A 22,277-nucleotide genomic window follows, 5' to 3' on the forward strand; every position below is an offset into this window, starting at 1 on the left:
CTTCTGTAGAGACACTGTTGTTTCTCATGGACCACTTTCCTTTTCTTCCATTATCCAATAATAATTTGTACTCTGAAAATACAATATATAGACATATCTCTCTAATTAGAAGAGTGTGAAAGTTCTTTTTCAAAGTACAGAAAGTTCTAAACACAGAGAACTTCTGTAAACTGAAAGTGTACACCTGAACTTCTGATACTTTGAATAAGCTTTTTAAGCTCCAGCTGAAAGACCTCTTCTACCTTCCCTGAGGAGGAACACAGTGAAAAGGACTAGAGAAATATTAGGACAAGTTCTACTCACCACGCTGAAATCAAGATTTTTGTCAATCCACTCTTGTCCTTCTCTGAATTCATCATGAAGCCCCATGATATAAAGAGTATCTAATGCATCTACTATGGTAGCACCCATTTGTGAGTTTCCTAAAGGGGGTGGGGAGGGGGAAAAAAAGATTTCTATTACAAGTGACTATTTCATTATTTTTCTTAAACATCAAAAGCAAGAGAAAATAACCCAAGCAGTAACAAAACAAAGTTACTACAGAGATGAACAGTACGAGGAATAGTCAAAATGAGCAAGGAATTAGCAGCTACATCTCACTTCTCTTTTAAAGCTTCAGGACACTGCTATCATTTGGATTCTGGGGAGAGAAGGAGACTAAAGTCAGAAGAATCCCTCTCATCTGCTCTACTAACCAGAACACGAGCAACTCTACTTTGACCAAAAAAAAAAAAGGATAGAAAGACATGCAGCTTCAAGAGGCTATTAGGGATTTGAGGACAGAAAAGTATAACATACGCAAGATAAAGTGATCAGTATTTGCAGTAATGCCTAATATTTCCCAACATTACTACAGGAGCTAATGAGCATGGATGCCCTGGCTTGGCCTCACTGATAAAGTCACAGCCCCAAGATGTTCACTTTACCTATTGCAGGGACTCTGCAAGGCGCTCATGAATTTCTGAACTATCAACATGTAAAGTGTAGCATCTTAAGCTGAATAAAAACCAGTGATGCTTGACCCTAAAATGCCATTCACTTGAAACAGCAGCAATTTAGCTGGCTGATGAGCATCTCATTGGTTTGTACAAGGGAGACAGTCTTGCTGCTTAGGTTGTTTCCATTCATTCCTTTATGTTTTACCTGTTTAGAGTTTTCTTTTTTTTCCCTCCCTCAAGAATAACAATAACTGAATTAACTTACCACCCCAACTGTACTTCTCTTAAACCCTTAAATTACTGATACTTACATGGAAGCTTAATTCCATTTTCAGGGATTCATTCCCTGAATAATAAAAATTAAACACAACAGTTTTTATAACAAAGTAAACAATTTCCTCAAAAATAGGTGTGCATTTGTTTTTAATGAATTTGAACTAGATACGAAAAGCCTTAAGTCTATTTTGTTTAAGAATATTCAAGCACGTCAGGACATGCTATACTTGTTAAGATTAAATAGAATACATAACCTTTAGCAAACTGGCCACCAGGCATATTTATAATTCTCAGAAAATGGATTCATTGTGGTGCGTAAGTACTGTAAGGTTTGGAAGGACATACTAAAACTTTCATGGAAGTGCCGAATCCCATCATTTGCACAGAAGTGGACCACCGCTTGAATTAGAGCTACAATAGCCACCTACTTCCTACCTTTCCATGTCCATGACATGTCAGTTAACCTCTAATTTGCCACTTAAAAAATATGGAAAGCAGACCATAACACAAGGTGTTCGTATCAATAGGGAGCTTTGGGAATTCTGAAAGTTGTAACAGTTGTCTTGTAACAGTTTCAAAAAAATAAGAACATTTAAGCTTGAGCGCAGCCATAACCACATCAGGAAGCTCTCATATTCTGTAATGGGCATGGGGGGAGAAGAGTACATCGCACAGGGATGGGTTCATTCCCCCCTCGTGGAAAAAAAAAAAGTTCAGGTACCATTGTACTATCATCCACACTTTTCTAGATCTCAGAAGCAAACACTCAAGTGCCCACCAGTGAGTACAGCAATATACTAGGCATGGGAATACGTACTTTCCAGCCCTGCAGGAAGCATCTTGAAAAATACAAATTTACACAACCTTTTTTTATGGCATTCTCTGCACAGAAACATGAAAGAAGAGCCACGAAAGCACAAATGCCCACAATAATTTGCCATGTCATGACTCCAATGGATGCACACAGCCAGAGATTGAGAGCCGAAAAGTCAGAGAAGTTTGAACTCAGAGCTCTCCACAGAATCTACCAAAACCACCACAGTTTCCTAATGTATCCCAGGCTGATGGAACGATATGAGGGAGTCGCTGCACAGTCTCCTCAGGTTTGGTTTCCTACTACGCATAGTGCTCCCAAGAGAAGGAGCAAGGCACTCCAGTGACTTCTTATTGGCTGTCAGAAAACACCGATTTATCCAGACAACTGGAAGTGCAAGAAGCATAAGAGGATGCCTGTATTAAAAAAATGCAGTAAGAAGTTTTGTATTGTCCATAATGACTACAAGCATCTAACATTTCAGTATCATTCTTCCACAAGCAAAAAGTATGCCAGGGTTATATGTCATTTTGAAAGGCAACTATATTTAATGATTTGTTTACAATTATGGTTGAGGACAAGACGAATTATTTTGAATTATAAGTGCATATTCTTAACGAAGAAGAATTTTTTACTTTCACCATCACATCATGTGTTGCAGAAGACAGCAACCTACTCTGCCAATTAATTTTTCCATGCCATATAAACCCATCCCAAGGAAAAGAAAAGCAAGTGATTTTTTCACAGAACTGAATAAGAAAAACAACAAAACACTCTGGTTCTTCCCCAGTGTGGTTATTTCAATGGGGGAAAAAAAGATTTCTTAAATCACATCTTCTCAGCTCCCCCTTAGGGCTACTTTCTTCTCAGGCTCATGAACGTTTGATAATTAACAATATAATCAAAAGAATTTAATGTGACCAAGGTGTTACCTAAGAAAAGCAATTAACATTTGAGAGATGTAAAAATCAGGGGGGTTTTTTGTTTGTTTGTTTTTTAAGAACTGGCTTAAGTCTTAAATATTTATTGATCAAATAATTAAATGATCACAGCACACAGGCACTAGAGACAGAATCAAGGTTGCAAAGAAACTTTCTTCTGACTTCTCTGAATGTAGGTGCTTTTGATTGAATAGATTAGTAACACAATCACAGTTTTTTGACACTGCCCTTCACGGTACACTTCCATTTTCCTCTGTAGTTATTTTCCAAAACCTTAAGATTATTTTTATTAACGTTTCTCATCTTTTTAATTTAACAAGTGTTAATACCTGTCTCTTTTAGGGAGATATTTGTGCTGGTTATATATAAATATGTACCATGGCATCAAATAAAGAAAAGCAATGGAATTTGACTTCAACAAATACAGACAGGAAATTGGATTTCATCCTCACAGTTTTAAGTCCTTTTAAGCCAACCCTCAACCCCATACACAACTCCCATCTAAGCTAGTAGTCCCTAATAGAGTTTGGCTGACAACCTGTTTCATGCAAGATCCAACAGCCTTGTTTGCAGCCACAGGAATAAGTTAATTCAATCTTATAAAGCAAAATACACTTGCGCAGTATTTTTCACCCCAAAGAATCAAGCACAGGTGTAGCTTCATACTCTTAACTTTTGTCTGGACCACATTCCCATCATTTGTTCAAGCTCTTCCTCGTGCTTATTTTTTGCCTCTTTCAGTTCCTCTCATCTTTTATGCCTGTCTTTCATAGACGCACAAACATTCCATAAAACACTGCTGAGCAAAGCCCCTTTTGTTCACACCTGCCTTTTCCCTGAGCAGTGACAGCTGCCTATTTCTGGAGATGGAGATCACTATGGTTATATCTTCTATATTCCACGTAAGAGCTGTTTCCTACAAGGGACTCCTTAGAATAGCATTTGTATCCTAAACCATAATTTTTTTTTCTTCTTTCTTATTCATAAATATGCTGCTATTTCACAGCAGTTCAGGCATTTTTTCCTTTTTTCCTTAAACTTATGAAAACTAATCCTATATTGCGCTCCAACACCTCTTCCTTGAGGAAGACTCCAAAGAGCAGTCTTTGGTTTTTAAACCTGCTGAGCTGAACATATTTCCAAAAGGTCAAGAGATGACAATCAATATATCGTCACAGATTGTCTAGCCAATCTTCCTTCGTTAGGATCCATCAGGCAGCACAAAGCAAGTGAAGTCTCCCATAAAGGGGGAAAGAGCCTAACGTGGAATCCCTACTCCCAGAAGTCTCATGCCTACAAGAATAAAGGGTAGAGTTGAACACATGGCAACCCAGAGGATGAGAGGCATAACACACTGGCTGCTCCATGTTTCAAGAGAGGCACAACCATTTGTGGGCTACACTAGGTTGGGGGAGAGATACAAAGAGCATTACTCGCTCTCAGCTGCTTTCTTGGAGGACTCTAGCTGTCTGTGTGGAGGGGAAGTCATTCTTAATTTGTCCCTAAATACAAACAACCTCTGCTGAACTTTTCTTCAGAAGCTCACAACCTAACCAGAATAGGCAATGATGCTGGTATAGCTGCCTTCCTCCATCTTAAAATGAATTGAACAGCCAGCAAGGCAGCATCTGAAATATGAAACAGGAAGAAACCTTACATGTTTGAAGATCGCTGGCCTGCATTAGAACTGCACTTAGTGCTATTGGGAAAACAATAGACTACAATGGATAGACAGCTAATACTTCCCTCTCCTGCTGCTGATTCAAACCATTCAGTCTAAAGTTACAAAGAGAAATCATTTTCTATTCATGTATTTCCATTTCATAGCCATGCTAAGATCCATAAATTTTGCCTTAAAGGACAAGAGGATAGTCTTTGTGGATTTAAATCGCTTAAGGTGTCCTTTGAAAGGTAATAAAGTAATTGTAAACAGTGAGATAATAGCTTGGAGGAGTAAACACAGCTTACTACCACTTCAACCAATTTGAACTATTATTTCTCAGGATAGAGAGGAGAACAGATGTCTCATTGTAGTAAAAAAGGCTATAAAACAATTAAACAAATTACAATAGAAAATAACCCTTCTGGCTGAAGGCACTCCTCCCAAGGGCTGCCTCTGTTCAGTACAAAGGCTCAGTTGCTCATGCTGCAGAAGATAATGACCAAAAGGTCTCCATTTTGTGTCAGATTAGGAATTTTCTCCTCCATCTAATTACAGTTCTAGTTGACTGAATTCCAAATTTAATGAAGTTTGCCTAATGAATGCAATACTCGTTTTTCTAAATAAAACAGAATGACATCACGAGCTAACGGAAGGAATTTAAGTGTGAAATAGCTAAACTATTAACAAAATCAGGCACTCTCTCATTAAGCAAGAGTAATATTCCAAAGGACTGCAAAATATTAAGTGTCAGATTTATATTTAGGCAGACTTCGGTTTCCTGAGATTAGACAAATAATTTCTTCGTTTGATAGCAAATGCATTCTCTACACTGTCTGGATAATCTAGCAAATCCTATGACTATACAGTCAGGGTCACTGAACGAAAAACGGTCTATCTACAATTCTTTGAAAAAGTGCTAGATGAAGAACTGGTTTATTTATACCTTTTAAAAATCTCACAAGAGACTACTAAAATATGGAGACACAAATCTTTGTCATGTGTTCCATGACAAAAAGGAATATGAAAAGAATAAATAGCCAATTCCATTATAATATAAGGTTAAGAATTGAGATTCATAAAGTATGATACCAGCTACAGGATTGCTTACTGTATTTATTCTGTGGAAACAGAAGAGACTGAGCAGTGAGGTACTAAAGAAAATATGCGAAGTAACCTAGATCAGTTAGGACCAGAAAAGACTGCAAAGATTTGAGATGCATAGCCACATTAAGTAAATAAAGAACAAGATGACAAATTAAACTGTATGTCAGTTAAGTCTTATACTCTGAGCTGAAAGTAATCATTAAATAGGTACTTCACAGAAACTTTGATTATTGGAGATGTCCATACAGACTCCTTTCTTCAATGGATGTGCACTGCGCACAAATCTCATTACTACTTCTGAACAACACTTCCACAGGGGATCTCATTACCCCAGTTGAGGGCTGAGCAGGAGATCAGGCTCAGAAGAGAAGGCAAAAGTGGAATTTGTAAGGCCAACAGATTCCAAAGAACTACAACTATAGAAAGCAATCATTTTTTCTTTCCCTTTCAGCCTCTGTTTTCCTGTATTCTAACACAGGAGGAACTGCTTGGAGTCTATTTGAAGACTGATACAGGAGTTCCCTATCAAAGTTTGCATCTGACCCAAAAGCTTCCACCAAGGACTAATGAAAGGCAAGGTATGGATCCACACCATGACTTTGACACAAAGATCTCCAGTTAGGTAGAACATAGATGCCCAGACTTGAAGGGAACAAAGGCAGTTCAAGCGGATATCTCATTTTCAAAATGCACTGTAGGTCAAAATGGTACTGCAACAACACAAGCCAAGGAAACCAGCCTAAGTGGAAAAATTAGCTTGAGGTCACTCAATCTCTAGGGAAAGTCATACACAATAGGCCTAATACATACATATAACCCTTCTAACCATTCTATCTTACACAATGATCAAAAGGAAATGTTTTATTAGCTGGTAGAAACGACAACAGATGAAAAACCCAAAAGTGGGATGCTCATCAGTCCCTTTACAATCAAGCTAGGAATTTAATATCTCCTAAAGCAGTGACAAAACACACAGAAATCTATTAGACACTCTTATCCTCGTTTACGAGGACAACCTACAGATACCACTACTAACTATGCTTATATGAGAGCTAGAGAAACTGGCAAGATTACTTGAGGAAGAAAGATTAGTTGGATATAGTAAGAGCATTTGGGCTATTACTGAAGAAAACCGCTTCTGTGTTATACAAATAGGAAAGATTTCCATATCAAGGCATCCCTGCTACAGAAATAATCTATTTTACACCGTAGAAAGCCAATTTCTCTTCATAAGCATGAGATACCCAGAACCTAGCAAGTCATGCGTAGAGACCTGAGATCTGGATGAAAGGAAAATGCTTTCACTTTCAAAACTGCAGGACCAATGGAACGATCCTAACAACAGACAAAATCGTAAGATCCAAACAGCCCTTGCGTGGCAGAAATAGTACAGATATCATAGCAACCCTTATCCAGTTTTTGTTTTTGCAGGGCCCTGGATAGGCATCACCTACCACAAGCAGAATATTCTGCTGGAGCAGAATTGCAGACTTCGATTACTGATACGTCTAACTGTGGGAATCGCTCTTCAAAGGGAATCTAAGAGGACCGAAGCCATTAGAGGCCAACTCAAGCTTCCAGTTAAATTTCTGCTCAGGCAGCCCATCAGCAGTGTCTGACATTCGGAGAGGACTAGCACTACTGCCAGAGTAACCTGATGATGGGTACGCGCCCAAGTCCCAGAGCACATCCCCAATATTCAGTTTTGGTGATTCCAGAAACAAAAGACAAAATCTAAAACCTCCTCAAAGTAGTATACACTGGTACACTTTGAACTGAAAAGACTAGAGTTATTATTTTTCACATACTTAACTGTTTTAATCCCTAGCAATGGAGTGAAAGTGTTTCCTTGGAAAACTCAGCCTGACATTAAATGTACAGTTATTAAAGTCTAAAAAAATGAATATTCTTATTATTGACATTCTGGCCTTGGCAGCTTCAGAATGGCTGAAACATGTAGACTGAGCAAGACCTTACTGATCTAGAGAAAATACAGCAATTTCTGTCTAAAAAGGTACAAAGAATTCAAGTTTTATTACTGCAGCAAGAGGATTTCTTAATGTGATACACAATTACAGACCTGGTAGAAAAATACACAACATGAAAATTGAAAGCAAACAATTATCAACCCAGTGTTCTTTATCTGTAATGAGGCTCTGGCAATAAAGTTGCCAATATTGAAGGATACCATCTATAAAATATCTTAATGACCTACAAGGAACAAGATAAGGTTTAAGAAAATGAATTAAACTACTGAACAACAGAGTTTAATTCCACCGTGAAAACAAATGGCTCAAAATTATTTGATGAAACAATACATTTCATACAAAAATGCAACGTACGATTTCAGCCCAGCTATAAAATACAAGTAAGCCTTTAAGCATCCATGAAGAAACCAATTACCTACAACATCTTAGACCAATTAAAAAAGCAGAACACAATATTGCGTTGAGTGCTTAGTTCTGTTAAATTGCTGACAATAGGCAAAACAAAAGGGAGATCCTGATCTTTCGTACCAGATCCTAGAAGTATCTTAGTATATAAATAACATTAAATAATCAGTTATAATGCTTACCTTAATTTTATAAACAAGAATGAGAGTTAAGAACTGTGAAGTACATTCTAGTCTTTTTTCTTTTAATCTATTAAAATGTGAACCTACAGGTAGATATTAATCATCAAACTACTGTTTAAATACCTAAGTATGTCCTTAACATCCTACAAATTTAAAAATGTTGTCTAAGGATTTATACTACAGTAAAGTTTTCTTTTCTCTGCTCTTCATTTGATTGTGCTTTGCTTTGTTCTCCAACCAAATCCTACATGGTCCTTCATTTTTATTTAGATTTCATACAAGCAACAGTTGAATGCAGTTTCTCTAGTACAAAGCCTGAATGTGCTCAAAACTAAATTTGAAAGGCCTTGGCATATTAGTACCAGACTCTTTCAATTTTCTAAGTTTCTCTCCATTCATCCCCTCTATATTTCTTTTATTATTTTATTTTCAAGCATAAAAAAACCAAACTGAATTACTGTAGACAGGAGGAGGAAGGACTGGATTGTGTGCAGACATAATTAAGATTAATGCTGAAGCACACTAGGATCTGAATCGGTGAAAGGATGAAACTTAGTGATAACTAAAGGTGGCAACATGAGGGGAAAAAGATGAGAATGAGCTACAGACCAGGAAGGAACAAGGGAGAGGAGATAGGAGTTAAAATGAATGCAAAGGAGGAATACGAGAGGACAGAGGTTAGCAGAGGGGAGGCAAGAAAAATGAGTGAAAAATGAATGGTGATGACAAAGCAACCAGTTACACACAAGAAGCAGTCAGTGACAACTAAATAAAAATACAGACCTAGAGCAACTCCATTTTGAGAAATCAGAAAGAGAAAGACTCAAAAGAAAAGACTGTGAATGATGGATCAGCAGCACACAGAATCCAAATACACACAGCAGTCAGTTAAACCCAGCAGCACCCAAGGCAAGGCTGGTATTAGACCGCAAATAAGAGAGCAAAATATTATCAGAACTCGAGTTACAGTATGGTTGTGCAACTTGAGTTGGAGAAACTTTATGAAGCACTCTGAGTACTGATCTTCCAAGATAGTAAAGACATAATTTCTTACAGATAACTGTAAGCAAAATTTTTTCTTTGCCAGCTAGGCAGTAGGAATAGCATCATAAAAAGGCACACCTAAAAGCCATGAGGTCACATAAGCTTTTCCATCTTCAGAAGATCAAAAGTTTGGGCCATCCCTACACATTTAGGTCCAAACCACATTCTAAATTTTCCCTAAGACAACTGAAGGGAAATTCATTTCAGTTTGGAAGCCCAATAACCTTATCAGAATGATGCAAAGTTCAAATGAACAATCTGAAAGAAAGCAAAGTACATTAGGCACAAACACAATGCTGCACTCACATGATTGCACAGCTTCTCAGTTAGAGCTCCCTCATAGTTGGCTTCAGATGACAGCAAAGTGTACTCATGCCTGCATTCAATTTTGTTGGCATGTCCATGGTACTGTCCTTACCTGTCTTAGTTTTCAAGCTCAGTATGCTAATCCTTATTTACTTGTCATGCCTGTTTACTTAAAATTTTTAACACAGCCCAAAATAGATTGCATAGCCTTAATTTCATTTCCTTTTTGCATCCTCTACTCTTAATTCTAAATGATGGGAAACAAGTTTCAATGCAGGAATAGCAGTCCTTCAACTTAAATAATTCCAAAATCAAAACAAGCATAAGTTCAAAGATTCCCAACAGGAAACTGAAATATATTCTTTTCCCCAGAGCAAACCATCTAGTTCATAAGAGAAAAATAGGAGAGGATGCTATTAGAGAGGGGAGAAAAGTATTCTCCATATGATTCTGAGCGTTATACCCTAACATGACTTAAATCCTTCCTCATCCTTTGAAGTAGGTGTGTACTTACTGTTCTATAAGGCAGATTACAGAAATAAATACAGAAATAAAGTGTGCACTTCTAATTCCACTTTGCATTTGTGCATTTCATTACCATAATTTAAAGTCAGAATTTTCAATCTTCCGAATAACATCTGATTTACTTAATGCCATTAGTCCAGAAACATGAAAAAGCCACTAAGAACCACTGATCTAAATATGTAGTAAACAAATTAATACAGACTGGGAGAGAAGCATTCAGTGAGAATATTAAAAAGAGATTATTAAAAAGAAAAACAGAAGATGACAGCTGCTCACGGCAAAGTTTTGTGATCTGCACAGGCATGCTTGCGACAATTTGACAAAATAGTAATAACGTTCAAAAACTGTTCTTCAACCAGCTATAGTTGTCTCTGTGTATGGCATCAACACTGTAAGCAGATGAGAGATTGCACAACCAAATTACATCCTTCCTGCATTCTTCTGCGAGTTTTAGAGAACAATCATACTCTGAACAAACATCAAGTCTATCGCAGTGAGGCAAAGCACTAGGGTTTGCAAAACATATCCTGAGGGTACATGAGAACATCCCTCAAAAAAGGCTCTTGAGAAAACCAAGCTGCCAGAGGATAATAAGAAACCATCTGCACATGGATGAATAACTGGTTAAAAGACAGGAAATGGCATAAGTATAAATGGCCAATTTTCATTGTTAAGGGAAAATCGCTAGTGGGATCTTACAGAGATGAATGCTTGGGCACATGCTATTCAACACATTTATAAATCATGTGAAAATGCTGTATATGCTGCAGCATCCATACCTTGAAAAAGAAGGCTAATTGTGAGCAACTGTAGAAGAGGCACACTATAATGAGTTTCTAGACTCCAGAAGCATCAAAAAAGCCACAAAACACAATTATTCAGAAAAGAACAGCGAGCAAAACAGAAAACAGAACAAAGTTCCAGTCTTCCTCTCAAAGAAACAGAAGAACAGAAAAGAGAAAGAGAAAGATGAAAACTATGCATGTGAAAAAACACAGATATGCGAAATGACTTAACAGACCAAGACTTTTCAAATAATACAGGCACAACTGACTTTTCACAAGAAAAAGATGAATAAGAAATATTTTCTCAGGTTCTTCTCCAAGAATTAGGCACCTAATAAAGGGAGAGGAAAGAACATTCAAAACGAACAAAATAAACTGCTCTCCACACAATACAGACATCAAGCTGTGGAACCCCTTGTAACGGGATATTGCAGACGCTCTCAAGACTCAAGAACAGACTGGACAAAATCATGGAAAAATACACTGAAGGTTATTACATAAACCTTACTGCCTCTGACTCCAGAAGCACCAATGCTGCACAAACTTTTGTAAGCCTGAAGAGTATTCTGAGAAACATTCAGTTGCTACGTGTTTATCCTGTTCTTTTCTCTCTTCCCTAGACACCTGCTTTTGGCAATTTTTGGATACAGTAATGATCCTATATTGATCTTTCGTTTGACCTGATGCAACTTTTCTTGCACTATCGAATTAGTCAGCAATTCTTGAGAATTATGCACTTAATGGCAGCTGTCTTTCCAACATTTGTTACTGGCGGTGGGGAAACCACCCACACATTCAATATACATGTAATGTTCAAAATTTTCTCAATGTAGTCACTCGTTACTGATTTTGCAGAGGACACAGCTGCATAGGCCCAGCTATACGCCTGTCCTAAGGCCAGTTTCTTTTACTTTTAAAACAAATAAAACCTGAAACACAGAGATTGAGCTCCAATTTGCATCATGAAATTACCTTTCTTTAGTAGCTAGTGTGGATGGATTTTCTTCTTCCTTTCATTTGTCAGGGAGAAAAGGCAATGATGGGTAGGTTATATGCAGATGTACAGTTCAGATAAAACCACTGTTCATCAAGTATTTCTTTCACCAACATGATGAGAGGAATCAAGAATATATTTGTTTATACATATACCTCTCATTCCTCTTTTTTCTTTCATTTATCCTCTACATGGACTCAGAGGCTGAAAACACAGACACAGGAAAAAGAGGCTGAGCAGAAGTTGTTTCCTTTGGCTTTCTCTTCATTAGGATTTTACGGTAAGATGACACCAGAAGCTTTTAAGCATATTCTCAAAAGATCATCTCTGAATCTTTACCTTGGAGTATATCATCTAATTTCTTCCTGGCAAAGGTACAGTGTTTATCTCCATCACATTTACAAACATGTTGGTTATTTGGCAGTCCAAAACAAAACAAACAAACAAAACCCCCCCACAAAATTTGACAACCTTGGCATTCAGTTATGTCCTTTTACTTTTCAAGTTCACAACTACTCAGATGATGGCAGGCAATAGCATCAGAGCAGTTCAAGCAGCCCAGTAACTGTTACAACAAAAGATAACAAAAGTAATTTAATAAACTAATGAATATTTTTCCAGGGTAATTTAAAAAACATCTATAAAAACAGTTTCTTGTAGCACATGCAGGAAATATTCCACTTGTTTTCCAGATCACAAACCTGACAAAGAAATAACATTACACCCCCAAGCTACACTGAACTTGCCAAAGGTAATTGAAAAATAAACTCCTCTGCCTGACCCAGCTCATCTCACAGCAGCTGCACACTCTTGCAGTCTGACGGATGCATTTGCCCCGTAGGGCTTGGGAGCGTTGCTATTCCCGCTTTCGGCACAGGAAAGAAACACACTGTCAATTCTCCACTGCTCAGCACCAGACCTGTGACCAGAGCTCACCATGCGGCTGCTGCAGCCGCAGTGGGCAGTCGGCTCAGCCCAGCAGACAGTGGCACGCTCTCTTTGGTAGCGGGCAGCTGGCTCAGTCACACAGATTTAGTGGTGGTGCTGGGTGAGATGGGCTGTGCGGCAGGCCAGACAATAGGACACACTCAGGAAGAGTGGGAAGTTGGTGGAAACCAAGTAGTAGGTTGGCAAGTCAAAAAAATATTAACTCACTAACTAACCCAGCTGAAACCCTAAGTTTTTCCCTTTGACATCTTCCTTATTAACACAGAATACCTCGAAAGGACTTTTTTCCATGTGTGTGAAGGAGCAGTACATTATGTTATATGACCCCGAACATGCCAGACTGAAATCTCTCACAAAAGACAGAAAGGCTGTATGTGGTCATACGTTAGGGAAGAAATACAGGACTGCATTGTAGCCTTCAGGCTCCACTAGGTAATACAAACATAGCCACAATGTGACTTCATAGGCACCCTTCTCTTCCTCCTAGAGTACAACAACCCAAAACACAGCTGGCAGGCATCCCAGATTAAATAGACCATTTGCATGGCACTTGAGATAAAAGAAAAGGAGAGGCATGGACGCACTGCAAATGCACGAGACAGGTCTAGCATGACAGAATATGAAGTAATAGTTGATTTGTTAAATCTCTGTCCATAAGAATGGGCATGTCTGTTTGCACCTGTCTACAATGACTGAAAGCCTATACCATTATTCCTTAGGAGAGATCTTTTCTCAACACCAAAAACATATCTAGACATATCTGTTTGTTTACGCAGGTATACATATATCAGATCATCATCACATAATGCAGCTCATCTCTAGACAGAATGCGTCCAAATGCAAAGTCTAGAAATGTACAGCTAGTAGTACAGAGAGTTATGTAAATTTGCAACTATTTGTATCATTACTTTGTTTCACTTCTCCTGACAAACCCTTTTTTATAGTGTGAACTGTTTTCCAAATATCTGGGAAAAAGGACCTGCAAACCTTTAAGAATCTCTAAATTATTGGAGAGAAGGGTTCATTTGAAAAATCCTTCCCTGGCACATCTTCATTTATTTTTAGGTGGTTTAAGATTACAAAAAAAAAAAAAGCAAGAGACAAATTACATTTCAGAACTGTAATTTCAGAAAGCATCAGGTAAGATACAAGCCAATGTATTCTAGTTTTTGCAGAGGCCCATGTTCTGAGTTGCCCAAGGTTGTGTTTTATCTTTTTGTTTTCTTAAAGTCAATCAGCTTCTCAAATAAACAGTTTCAGAAAAAATAAATAAAGGTTGAAGACTGATACAAACCCAACAGTACAAAGCAGATTGCTTAATTTAACTCACAATAAAGGATCTTCAAACTTGTGCTACAGTGATGAGTTCATAAGATATTGAACTTAAAGCTGTCACAAATATACATAGTGGAGAGTCATAATCTCCAAAGCATATCTGGACTGATTAATTTTAATGGTTCACATTATGCTGTTCACATAGGACGTCATCAAACAGGTGCAGGGACAAACAGTCTCTAAAGAGCATGTGTCAGACTTGGTCATTCTGATCCTCAAAAGCGATCCCAGCCAGATTAGATTACAGCAAGGGAAGCTGGCAATACCATCAACTACTCTGGTTTCAGCTAAATCCTGGAAACCTTCTAAAGCAACCTCAGTGTTCGTCATACCTGCTCATTATCTTACATTCTCCATTTTCCAGCAGTCTTGTCTTTTCACCCTTTGTATTGTAATGAGGATCTGACCTAGATCCCCACACAACTCCACTTCTACAATAATGCTTTGAAGATATCATCAAATAGTTCCAGCAACTTCAACAGCCCAGTTACTTTTTTTTTTTAAGCTCAGCTGCTACAACCATCAGAGCTGCACATCAAAGTTAAAAATAGAAAGAGAAGTTGTACCTTCTCTCTCTGCTATACTTTCTCCTCCCCTTTGTACACCTTATTTTATCTTAAAGGACAGGAATAAACAACAAATCTTGAGATCAGCAGCACTTTCGAAAACAGGCAACTTTCAAAAACAACAGGAACAAGTTATTGCCCTGCCTCATGAACACAGAATTTTGTTTCATTGCCACAAAAAGGCAGAGGAGGAGGGGGGGGCCGACACCTGAAGCTATAAAGGTTTGTATTATATGTCATCTATAAGTGAATATCTTTAAAAAAACATCAATTCCCAGTTATACTTTTCCAAAGCAGCACCATACTACTAATGCCTTGGTCAAGCTGTTGGAGGGGTACTATTCAAGATTTTATCCAAAGAGTGGCTACGTGGTTTGACAGGCAAGGCTCTTGGCAGGCTCTGCCTTACAATTTGGAATCACCAAGGCAGACATCTTCTGTAAAAGACTGGCAAGAGTTTCCAAATAAAGTTGCAGGCCCATTAAAGTAACCCCACTAGGTTTTGTTATAAGTCAAGCTACTGACTGGGGCAGCCCACCAGCATTCTTGCTAGCGTGCATCAGTGAGGGACAGAGCACCTTGCTTCAAAGTTTACCACCTTCCCTTAGTTTTAAAGGGCTTAGTTTTAAGACTTAGGAGAGCAGTGCAGGCCACCTCTCTCCCCTTCTCTTACCCCAGCCTGAACTCTGCTAGACCTTGCCGTGCTGGAAACACTGATCTTCCTCTTGGCATAAATGTGGATATATGCTACTTGGCAGGGGTAAGGGGAGTCTGACAGGGAAGATTAACAGTTTATTTGCCTTCTAAATTTAATCATGTTTTCTTCACTTGAAAATTATCTGTAACCTAGTTTCCAGAAGATTCATGCATCCAAAAAGATGCAGTGTCAACGGCAATACCTTCTCCTTGTTGAATCTCACATGAAATGGAAGTACAACAGACATGGTAACAGCAGAAAAAGTTTGAGTCAAATCACCTTTGAGATGAATAATAAAAAGAGATTCTGCTGAGAGACTTTTTTTTTTTAAACAAAAAAGAGCATCAGATTTGAAAAAAACAAATTCTGTAATGCTTCTGTAAAGGCAATACCACTGGGATGAGTGTAATTGCAGGTAAATATAAATTGGTAAATTGGTAAAGTACTAGTAAAGTACTGGGAAAGGGCTGAGACAGCCCTTGCTACAAGAACAACCACTTCTCCTCCCTCCCCTCAACCAACCAACCACCCACCAAATCAACAATAGCTGCTTCTATTTTAGACTTGGTAAATAGTGAGGACATTACGGAAAAGTTGTTCCTACAAAATAGCCTTGAATAGAGCAAACATAACATGATTTGGCTAAAAATTAAATGGCACAAGATAACGTCTGGACTTTAAAAGGACAAACACTAAGGGAACCGGCTGATAGAGCTGCTGGAACAAGATGATCAGACACTTGAATGGAGAGGAAGCCAGCAATTTTGTTAAGTCAGAAATGCTAAAACTACAAAGGATAGGCATCCCAAGAGAGGAGAAAGAAGAAGAAGGTCCTCCAGACTCCTCCAGACCTAAATGCATTAGGAGACAAATTAGAGATAAGCATACAGGGCAGGGAGACTAACTAGATGAAAGTTGTAATTGAAAATTACTAAAAAAAACACTGCATCAGGCACATTGAAAACAAACATTAGGAAAATGTTTTCCTGTCATGTAAAGGAAAATCCTCATTTCATAGCGAGTCTGGGTTACAGACCAAGGCTAATCTAATATTATTCTTGGCTAATTAAGCAACAGAATTGCTTAGCAAAGACTACAAGATCACACAGGTGAACATTAAAGATTTTAACTATAAAACCTAAGTTCAACATCTCAAAGAAAACAGAAATAAAAAAGGATCCAAGTATAAAGATAAAAGGGGGCCCCAAATTACAGATGACATACAGCTACAGAAAAAGTAAACTCCAGCACTGAATGCTTCAAAAGAGGTGTTTCTAATAGAAATGCAAGCAGTGCCAATGTGCAAGGTAGTAATGAAGAATTATCTAGGAATAGTTCTGCTCACTCATTTCCTAGGAGGATAAATTAAGCTGAAAAACAGGACAGAGAAACTAGAATGATCACAGGAATGGAAAGCCTATCTTATCAAAGAACACAAGAAACAAAAACATGGCTTGTTTCAACCAAGCAAATCCAAAACTGAAAGGCGATATGACTTCTGTCAATTAATAATTAATAGTTTGCTTAACAGCAGAGAGGAAAATAAAGTATTTAGGAAGCAGGACCGTATTTATATGAGAACAATTTTATTTATATATGTGTGTGTGCATATATATACACACAGACACACACACGCACATATATATATATATACACACATACACACACACAGTCAATGAATTAATTTAAACTGACAACAGTTTTACAAATGTTACACTTGTAAGGCTATTTCAAAACCCCACAGCAGGAATGGCAAGGGAAGGGATTGTACAATGTCACAACATCTGAAGCAGAAATCAGGACCAACCTGGAAAGTCTCTTCCATTCTTGTTTTCTGGATTCTGTACAAATCAGAGTCTCAAATCAAATCTAAGTCTAGAAAAAGGGGTGAACACTACAGCAATTTTTCCACTACATAATCTACTAGTACTGGTATAATGGTGTTCAAAAGGAACAGAATGAAAAGTCTAGATCTTTACTTTGGGGGACGAAACTATACCTTTTTTTTTTTTCCTCATTTTCTCCCCTTCTTCTAAATTAAGCAACAAGTATTTTAAAGCAATTTGCAAGTGTTTTAAAAATTGCTGAAGTCTAGTGTTGAAATTTTCCCTAGATTTTACTATAATTAGTGTTTTATAGTATGCAAATGTCACTATCTTGGAATAAGAGACTACTATACCAGGCATTTTACATGTCCCTGACCCAACACTATCACAACCTAATTGATTCAAAAAACATCTCTTTGATTAACAAAAAACAGGGACATCATCTGACCAGTACTGGGAAGAAGTCATACACGTCGCCCATACTTTGTATTGTTCCCCAGAGCTCCCCCAAAATACATCTATCTAAAAATTAAAGCCCTTGGAGTTTTTATTAGCCCCTAAACTTACCAGAAACACTACTGTTAATGGTGCACTATTTGGACATGTCCACATGTAATGGGACCTGAGTTAGTCAGAGCTTTTGAGGGAGATCCAGTTCTCTGTGTAACAAGCATCCTCCCCAAAGGCTTTTAAAACTCTGGATATTAGAATAAATTTTACTTCCCCCAAAAAGCTACTACATAAAGTGAACATAAGACAGACTAGAAACAAAAGGGGTTTATAAACAAACACTTCTCTGTATTTTTTGTTGGTAGGTCATCTCCTCTAAGTTTGATTTCAGTCCAGCAACCTGGAGGCTTTCCAGGTTGCAAACTATGCAGTACCCTTCAGAAACCTAAGAAATGCCTTCCTGTCTATCACAGCAAAAGCCTGTCGCTCTCTGTTCTTCCCTGCCCTGCCGTCTCACACTATTTCCTTGCACAAGGCTCAGTGCTGGCAGCATCCTTCACACTCTTGTATTTTACTGTTCCAATTCTTCCTCCATTCTGGACACCTCTTCCTCCTGAGCATGCTAACTTGCTCCACTTCACACCTGGACGACTCCACCATTAATTCTCTTTATAAGGGAACATAAAGAAGCAGGATAAATACCATCTTTCACACCACACTAAAGAGTAACAAACCAAGTTCTAGAACAAAAGCAATCATAAAATAAAAGGTATGAACAAAAGCAATCATAACATCAGACTCTGAAGGGTTTGTTTGCAGTAAAGGTGCAGTGCTTGTTGCAGATAGGGTAGTACAGAAGCTGAAATCACTCTCTTACAAATTTAAATAGGTGTCCATGGACTATAGGAGATCATTTTCTTTTAAAAGTATTACAGAAATTTTCATTCTTCTTATAGGATCTCACTCCTTCACTGGGAGCAGGGGAAGAAGCAGTGTGCCATGTTTAAGTTCTCCTCTCTATCTCATGTTCCAACAGTTTTTTGTTTTTTTTTTTTAACGTTGATGTTCATCATGCAATAAATTATTTTCTGAAAAACACAGTTTGGGTGCAGACTTGTTAATTTGGTAAGATATGAGAATGGTTTCAAGATAAAATTTAAGAGGAGCAGGGGAAGCAACAGAGCAAAAAAAAAAAAATCCTCTAAGTATTACAATACTTTTGAAGCAAGTGCTTCAAATCTTCTTTGGGAATGAGTTTCTTCTAAAAGTTTACTTTTTCTCTAAACATGAAAACAAAAAGCTAACATTTTGATTTGAATCAAAATAATTTATTCTAGGTTCAACCACCTAGCAGAAAAAAAAGACACTTGCACAGTCCTAATCTCTATTTTTGTTATCCACATGAAACAGATTCAAGATTTAAAGCAAAACAAAGTACCAATTACAATGAGAGCCTCACTCAAGGTCATTAGCCAACTACCTGAAAAGATATAAATAATATTGTTTGCTTGAAATGAAGATTTTTATAATCAATACTAACATACTTAAGGTATACACAGTAAAATCGCACTCATTCTTGATGAAAAAAGTGGTTATGACAAATTTGTACCTTCCTCAGATACCACAGGGATGATGAACGCAGTATGAAAACCTGAAGAGAATTAAAAACAAAACCAAAAAAACCCCCAAAAAACACACAGAATCACAGTCAACAGCTTTGCTGAGTGTGTTTCAAAAAAACGCATGAACTTTAAGTCTTCTGAGGTGCTGCACATTCAGGATCAATCCAGGCTTAACTTTGACGTTAGCGATTAAGGCTAAGCGTTTTGTTATGTCAGAGGATGAACACAAGGAACCTTCAGGGCTGAGGTGCCAACAGTTACAACCAGTTTTTCAAACTGTCAGTCTTACAGAACTGGGGCAAAAAAAAAAGGATTCTTTTCTGGTTCAAGTAGCATGCACAGTACAATGCCATGTACCAACCACAATTCTATTTATTCTATCCTAATGCATCTACATTGCCAACTATACCAAAAAACAGTACAGCTCTCAATCACTCAAATTTTGAGGAAGAAAGGCCTATTCAATTATCTAGTCTGATCACATGTATACAACACAGGTTATTTACTGTCTTTCTTGATCTTTATTTTCCTCATGTTCTGTACTATTCAAATGTCGTTTGTAACAGTCATATTCACATTCCATTGCTCAAACATTCTCACCCCTTCCCTTGAATTTCTTTGAAACCTTCCCCCACCCTCAAACCTCTATATTTTGAACTTTGTTTTTTTCTTTCATTCAAGTCTATGTATTCAGGTTCCTCAATTCACATGTCAAGTAACAATACTACTTTGCATTATCTAGATTTTTTTTTAAAGCAACTTACATCAAAATTGATCTTGTTACTAGCAGCTTTTTGGCATCTTGCACGCACATTTTGCCTTGTATCATATTTGCAAAGGATTAAACATGAAGATTTAGAGAAGACTTTTTTTTTTTTAATTTATTGCATCTCTAAACATTACCACCATATTCTAACTGTTATCTGTATACATATCAAAGTAATAGTGTGCACATAGACCCAGCTTAGGTTTCACAACATTAAGAACATACTTTCTACAAAGGATAGTTAAGTAATTCATTGAATTATCACTGAAATAATTGATACACTACTTTGGTTCACATTTCAAAATATTTATATTAGAACAGAATTTACTATGAAGCTTGTGCATATTTTCAGGGAGGATACAGACAGAAATACTTAAAAAAATAGAACATAAAACCTACCAAATATGTTGGTGGAATGTCCTTTCCTGGCAATTGGTTTGAGCTCATTATGTCCCCATCCATATTGCCTATAATTGTCCCAGGCATGCTTCATCATCTAAGAGACAGAAAAATTAAGATTTAATTATCTATCTTACAAAACTGCATTGTATGAATACAACATTTTATTCCTTATTTCAGACTGTCTCTCATGGTCATCCCAGCATACTGATAATTGCTATCCCACTATTTCTATACATTACGGGAGTCAGATTATATAGTACAAATAAAGCTGGTAACAACATCAAGTCTATTTGACTTGTGTTGTAACAACATCAAGTCTATTTGACTTGTGTTGTAGGATGCTCTGCATTTCTGAAGTTTAGGCAAGGGTTTTGTTTGTTTGTTTGTTTTAACTTCAATAGGTACATAGACATTTAAGCAGAGGTATCAGTTAAAAACACTGGCTAAAGTTTGAGGTGCTAACCAAAAGAAAAAAAAAATCTACCACTCCCTTAAATATAAAAGAGTTTTATATACACTGGCACATTAAAATATGGCTAAGCAGTATTGCAAAAGGCATAATAAATTGTTTATTAGCAACACCTACTTGACAAAGATACACTGTGGAACAGCCTCTACCAGGAGAAATCCTGAAGGATTCCTTCTTTAAAAAGTGTAACAGCACTAGAAACTTCGTTCACAGCCTAAGGTTCATGTACTATTTGTTCCAAAAAATACTCCCAGTTCTAAGAGATGCTTCCATCCCATAGTAAACAAAGTACTTCTGAAAAACAAAAGGTCCTGTTGTCCCACTAGGATTACTGGTACAGGTCAGCCTTTAAGCCAACCTTTTACACATTTGTTAAAGCTTTTTAGATTCCTTGATTGTTTGCATATGGTTGAAATTCAGCAGTGATCAAATTGCAGGGTGTGCCATGCTGTAAGTACACAACTGCCCTTTAAAAATCAAGTAAGACTAGTTACCTAAACAGATCAAAGTAAGTAACAGGAAGAAATCTGATTCTAAAAAAACACTGCTCCAGGCAGAAGGAACAGTTAGGAACAAACATATTCCAAACAAGAATTCTAAAACAATAGTAACATAGCTGTATCCATAATATTATGCATATTTTATTTTCCTATTATGTCTTAATAATGGTCTATGTCTTAAAAATTAAAATACTATTAATATAAAAAAAAACACTCCAGAAAGTGTATGGAACTCAAATCATGAGAAAGATCTCCACAAGTCTGAGAAATGCTCCCCACAGGGAGAAACTATGCAAATGGAATTTCACAGACCTAGATTAACCATTTAAGAAACTTGACTACATCAGGGCAAGTAGAACTTTTCATTATGGTTTGCAGGACTGTAGTTTTCTCATTCTAGTCAGAGAGTCATAGTACTCATAGAAACTATGAGGAAACAAGAAGATGCCGGCTAAAAAGCCAAATGCAGTCCATTACCTTCTTAGCACTACCTTGCATAAAAGTGAGATTGCAGCTCCCTTCTCTTACTGAGTTCAGGATTTAGTAGAAGCCAGGAGCCGGTCATCCCAAATCTTTCAAACCGCACCTAAGCTGCCTGCTGAGACATGCAACACACAAAGTCCCTGCTCCCACACAACCAGCAAGAGGTCCCTGTCCATCCTGCACAGCTGTAATTCCTTCAAATGTAAACTCAGGCATGGAAAGTTTGGAGGGAGTTAGAACTCATGCCC

General features: G+C 37.5%; 1 protein-coding gene across 6 annotated transcripts in view; it reads right to left on the bottom strand.

Moving 5' to 3' along the window:
- MAN1A2 (mannosidase alpha class 1A member 2) overlaps positions 1–22,277 on the bottom strand; it is a 159,543-nt gene that overhangs the window by 87,086 nt on the left and 50,180 nt on the right. For all 6 annotated transcript variants that reach the window (XM_067302575.1, XM_067302560.1, XM_067302567.1 and 3 more), the window contains 2 exons: positions 20,575–20,671; positions 304–422 (listed from right to left, as the gene is read on the bottom strand). In XM_067302575.1, coding sequence (XP_067158676.1) covers positions 304–422; positions 20,575–20,671 — 216 coding nt within the window. The remainder of the gene's footprint in view (positions 1–303; positions 423–20,574; positions 20,672–22,277) is intronic.

This window comes from Apteryx mantelli, chromosome 1, assembly GCF_036417845.1.
Source record: "Apteryx mantelli isolate bAptMan1 chromosome 1, bAptMan1.hap1, whole genome shotgun sequence".
NCBI lineage: Eukaryota > Metazoa > Chordata > Aves > Apterygiformes > Apterygidae > Apteryx > Apteryx mantelli.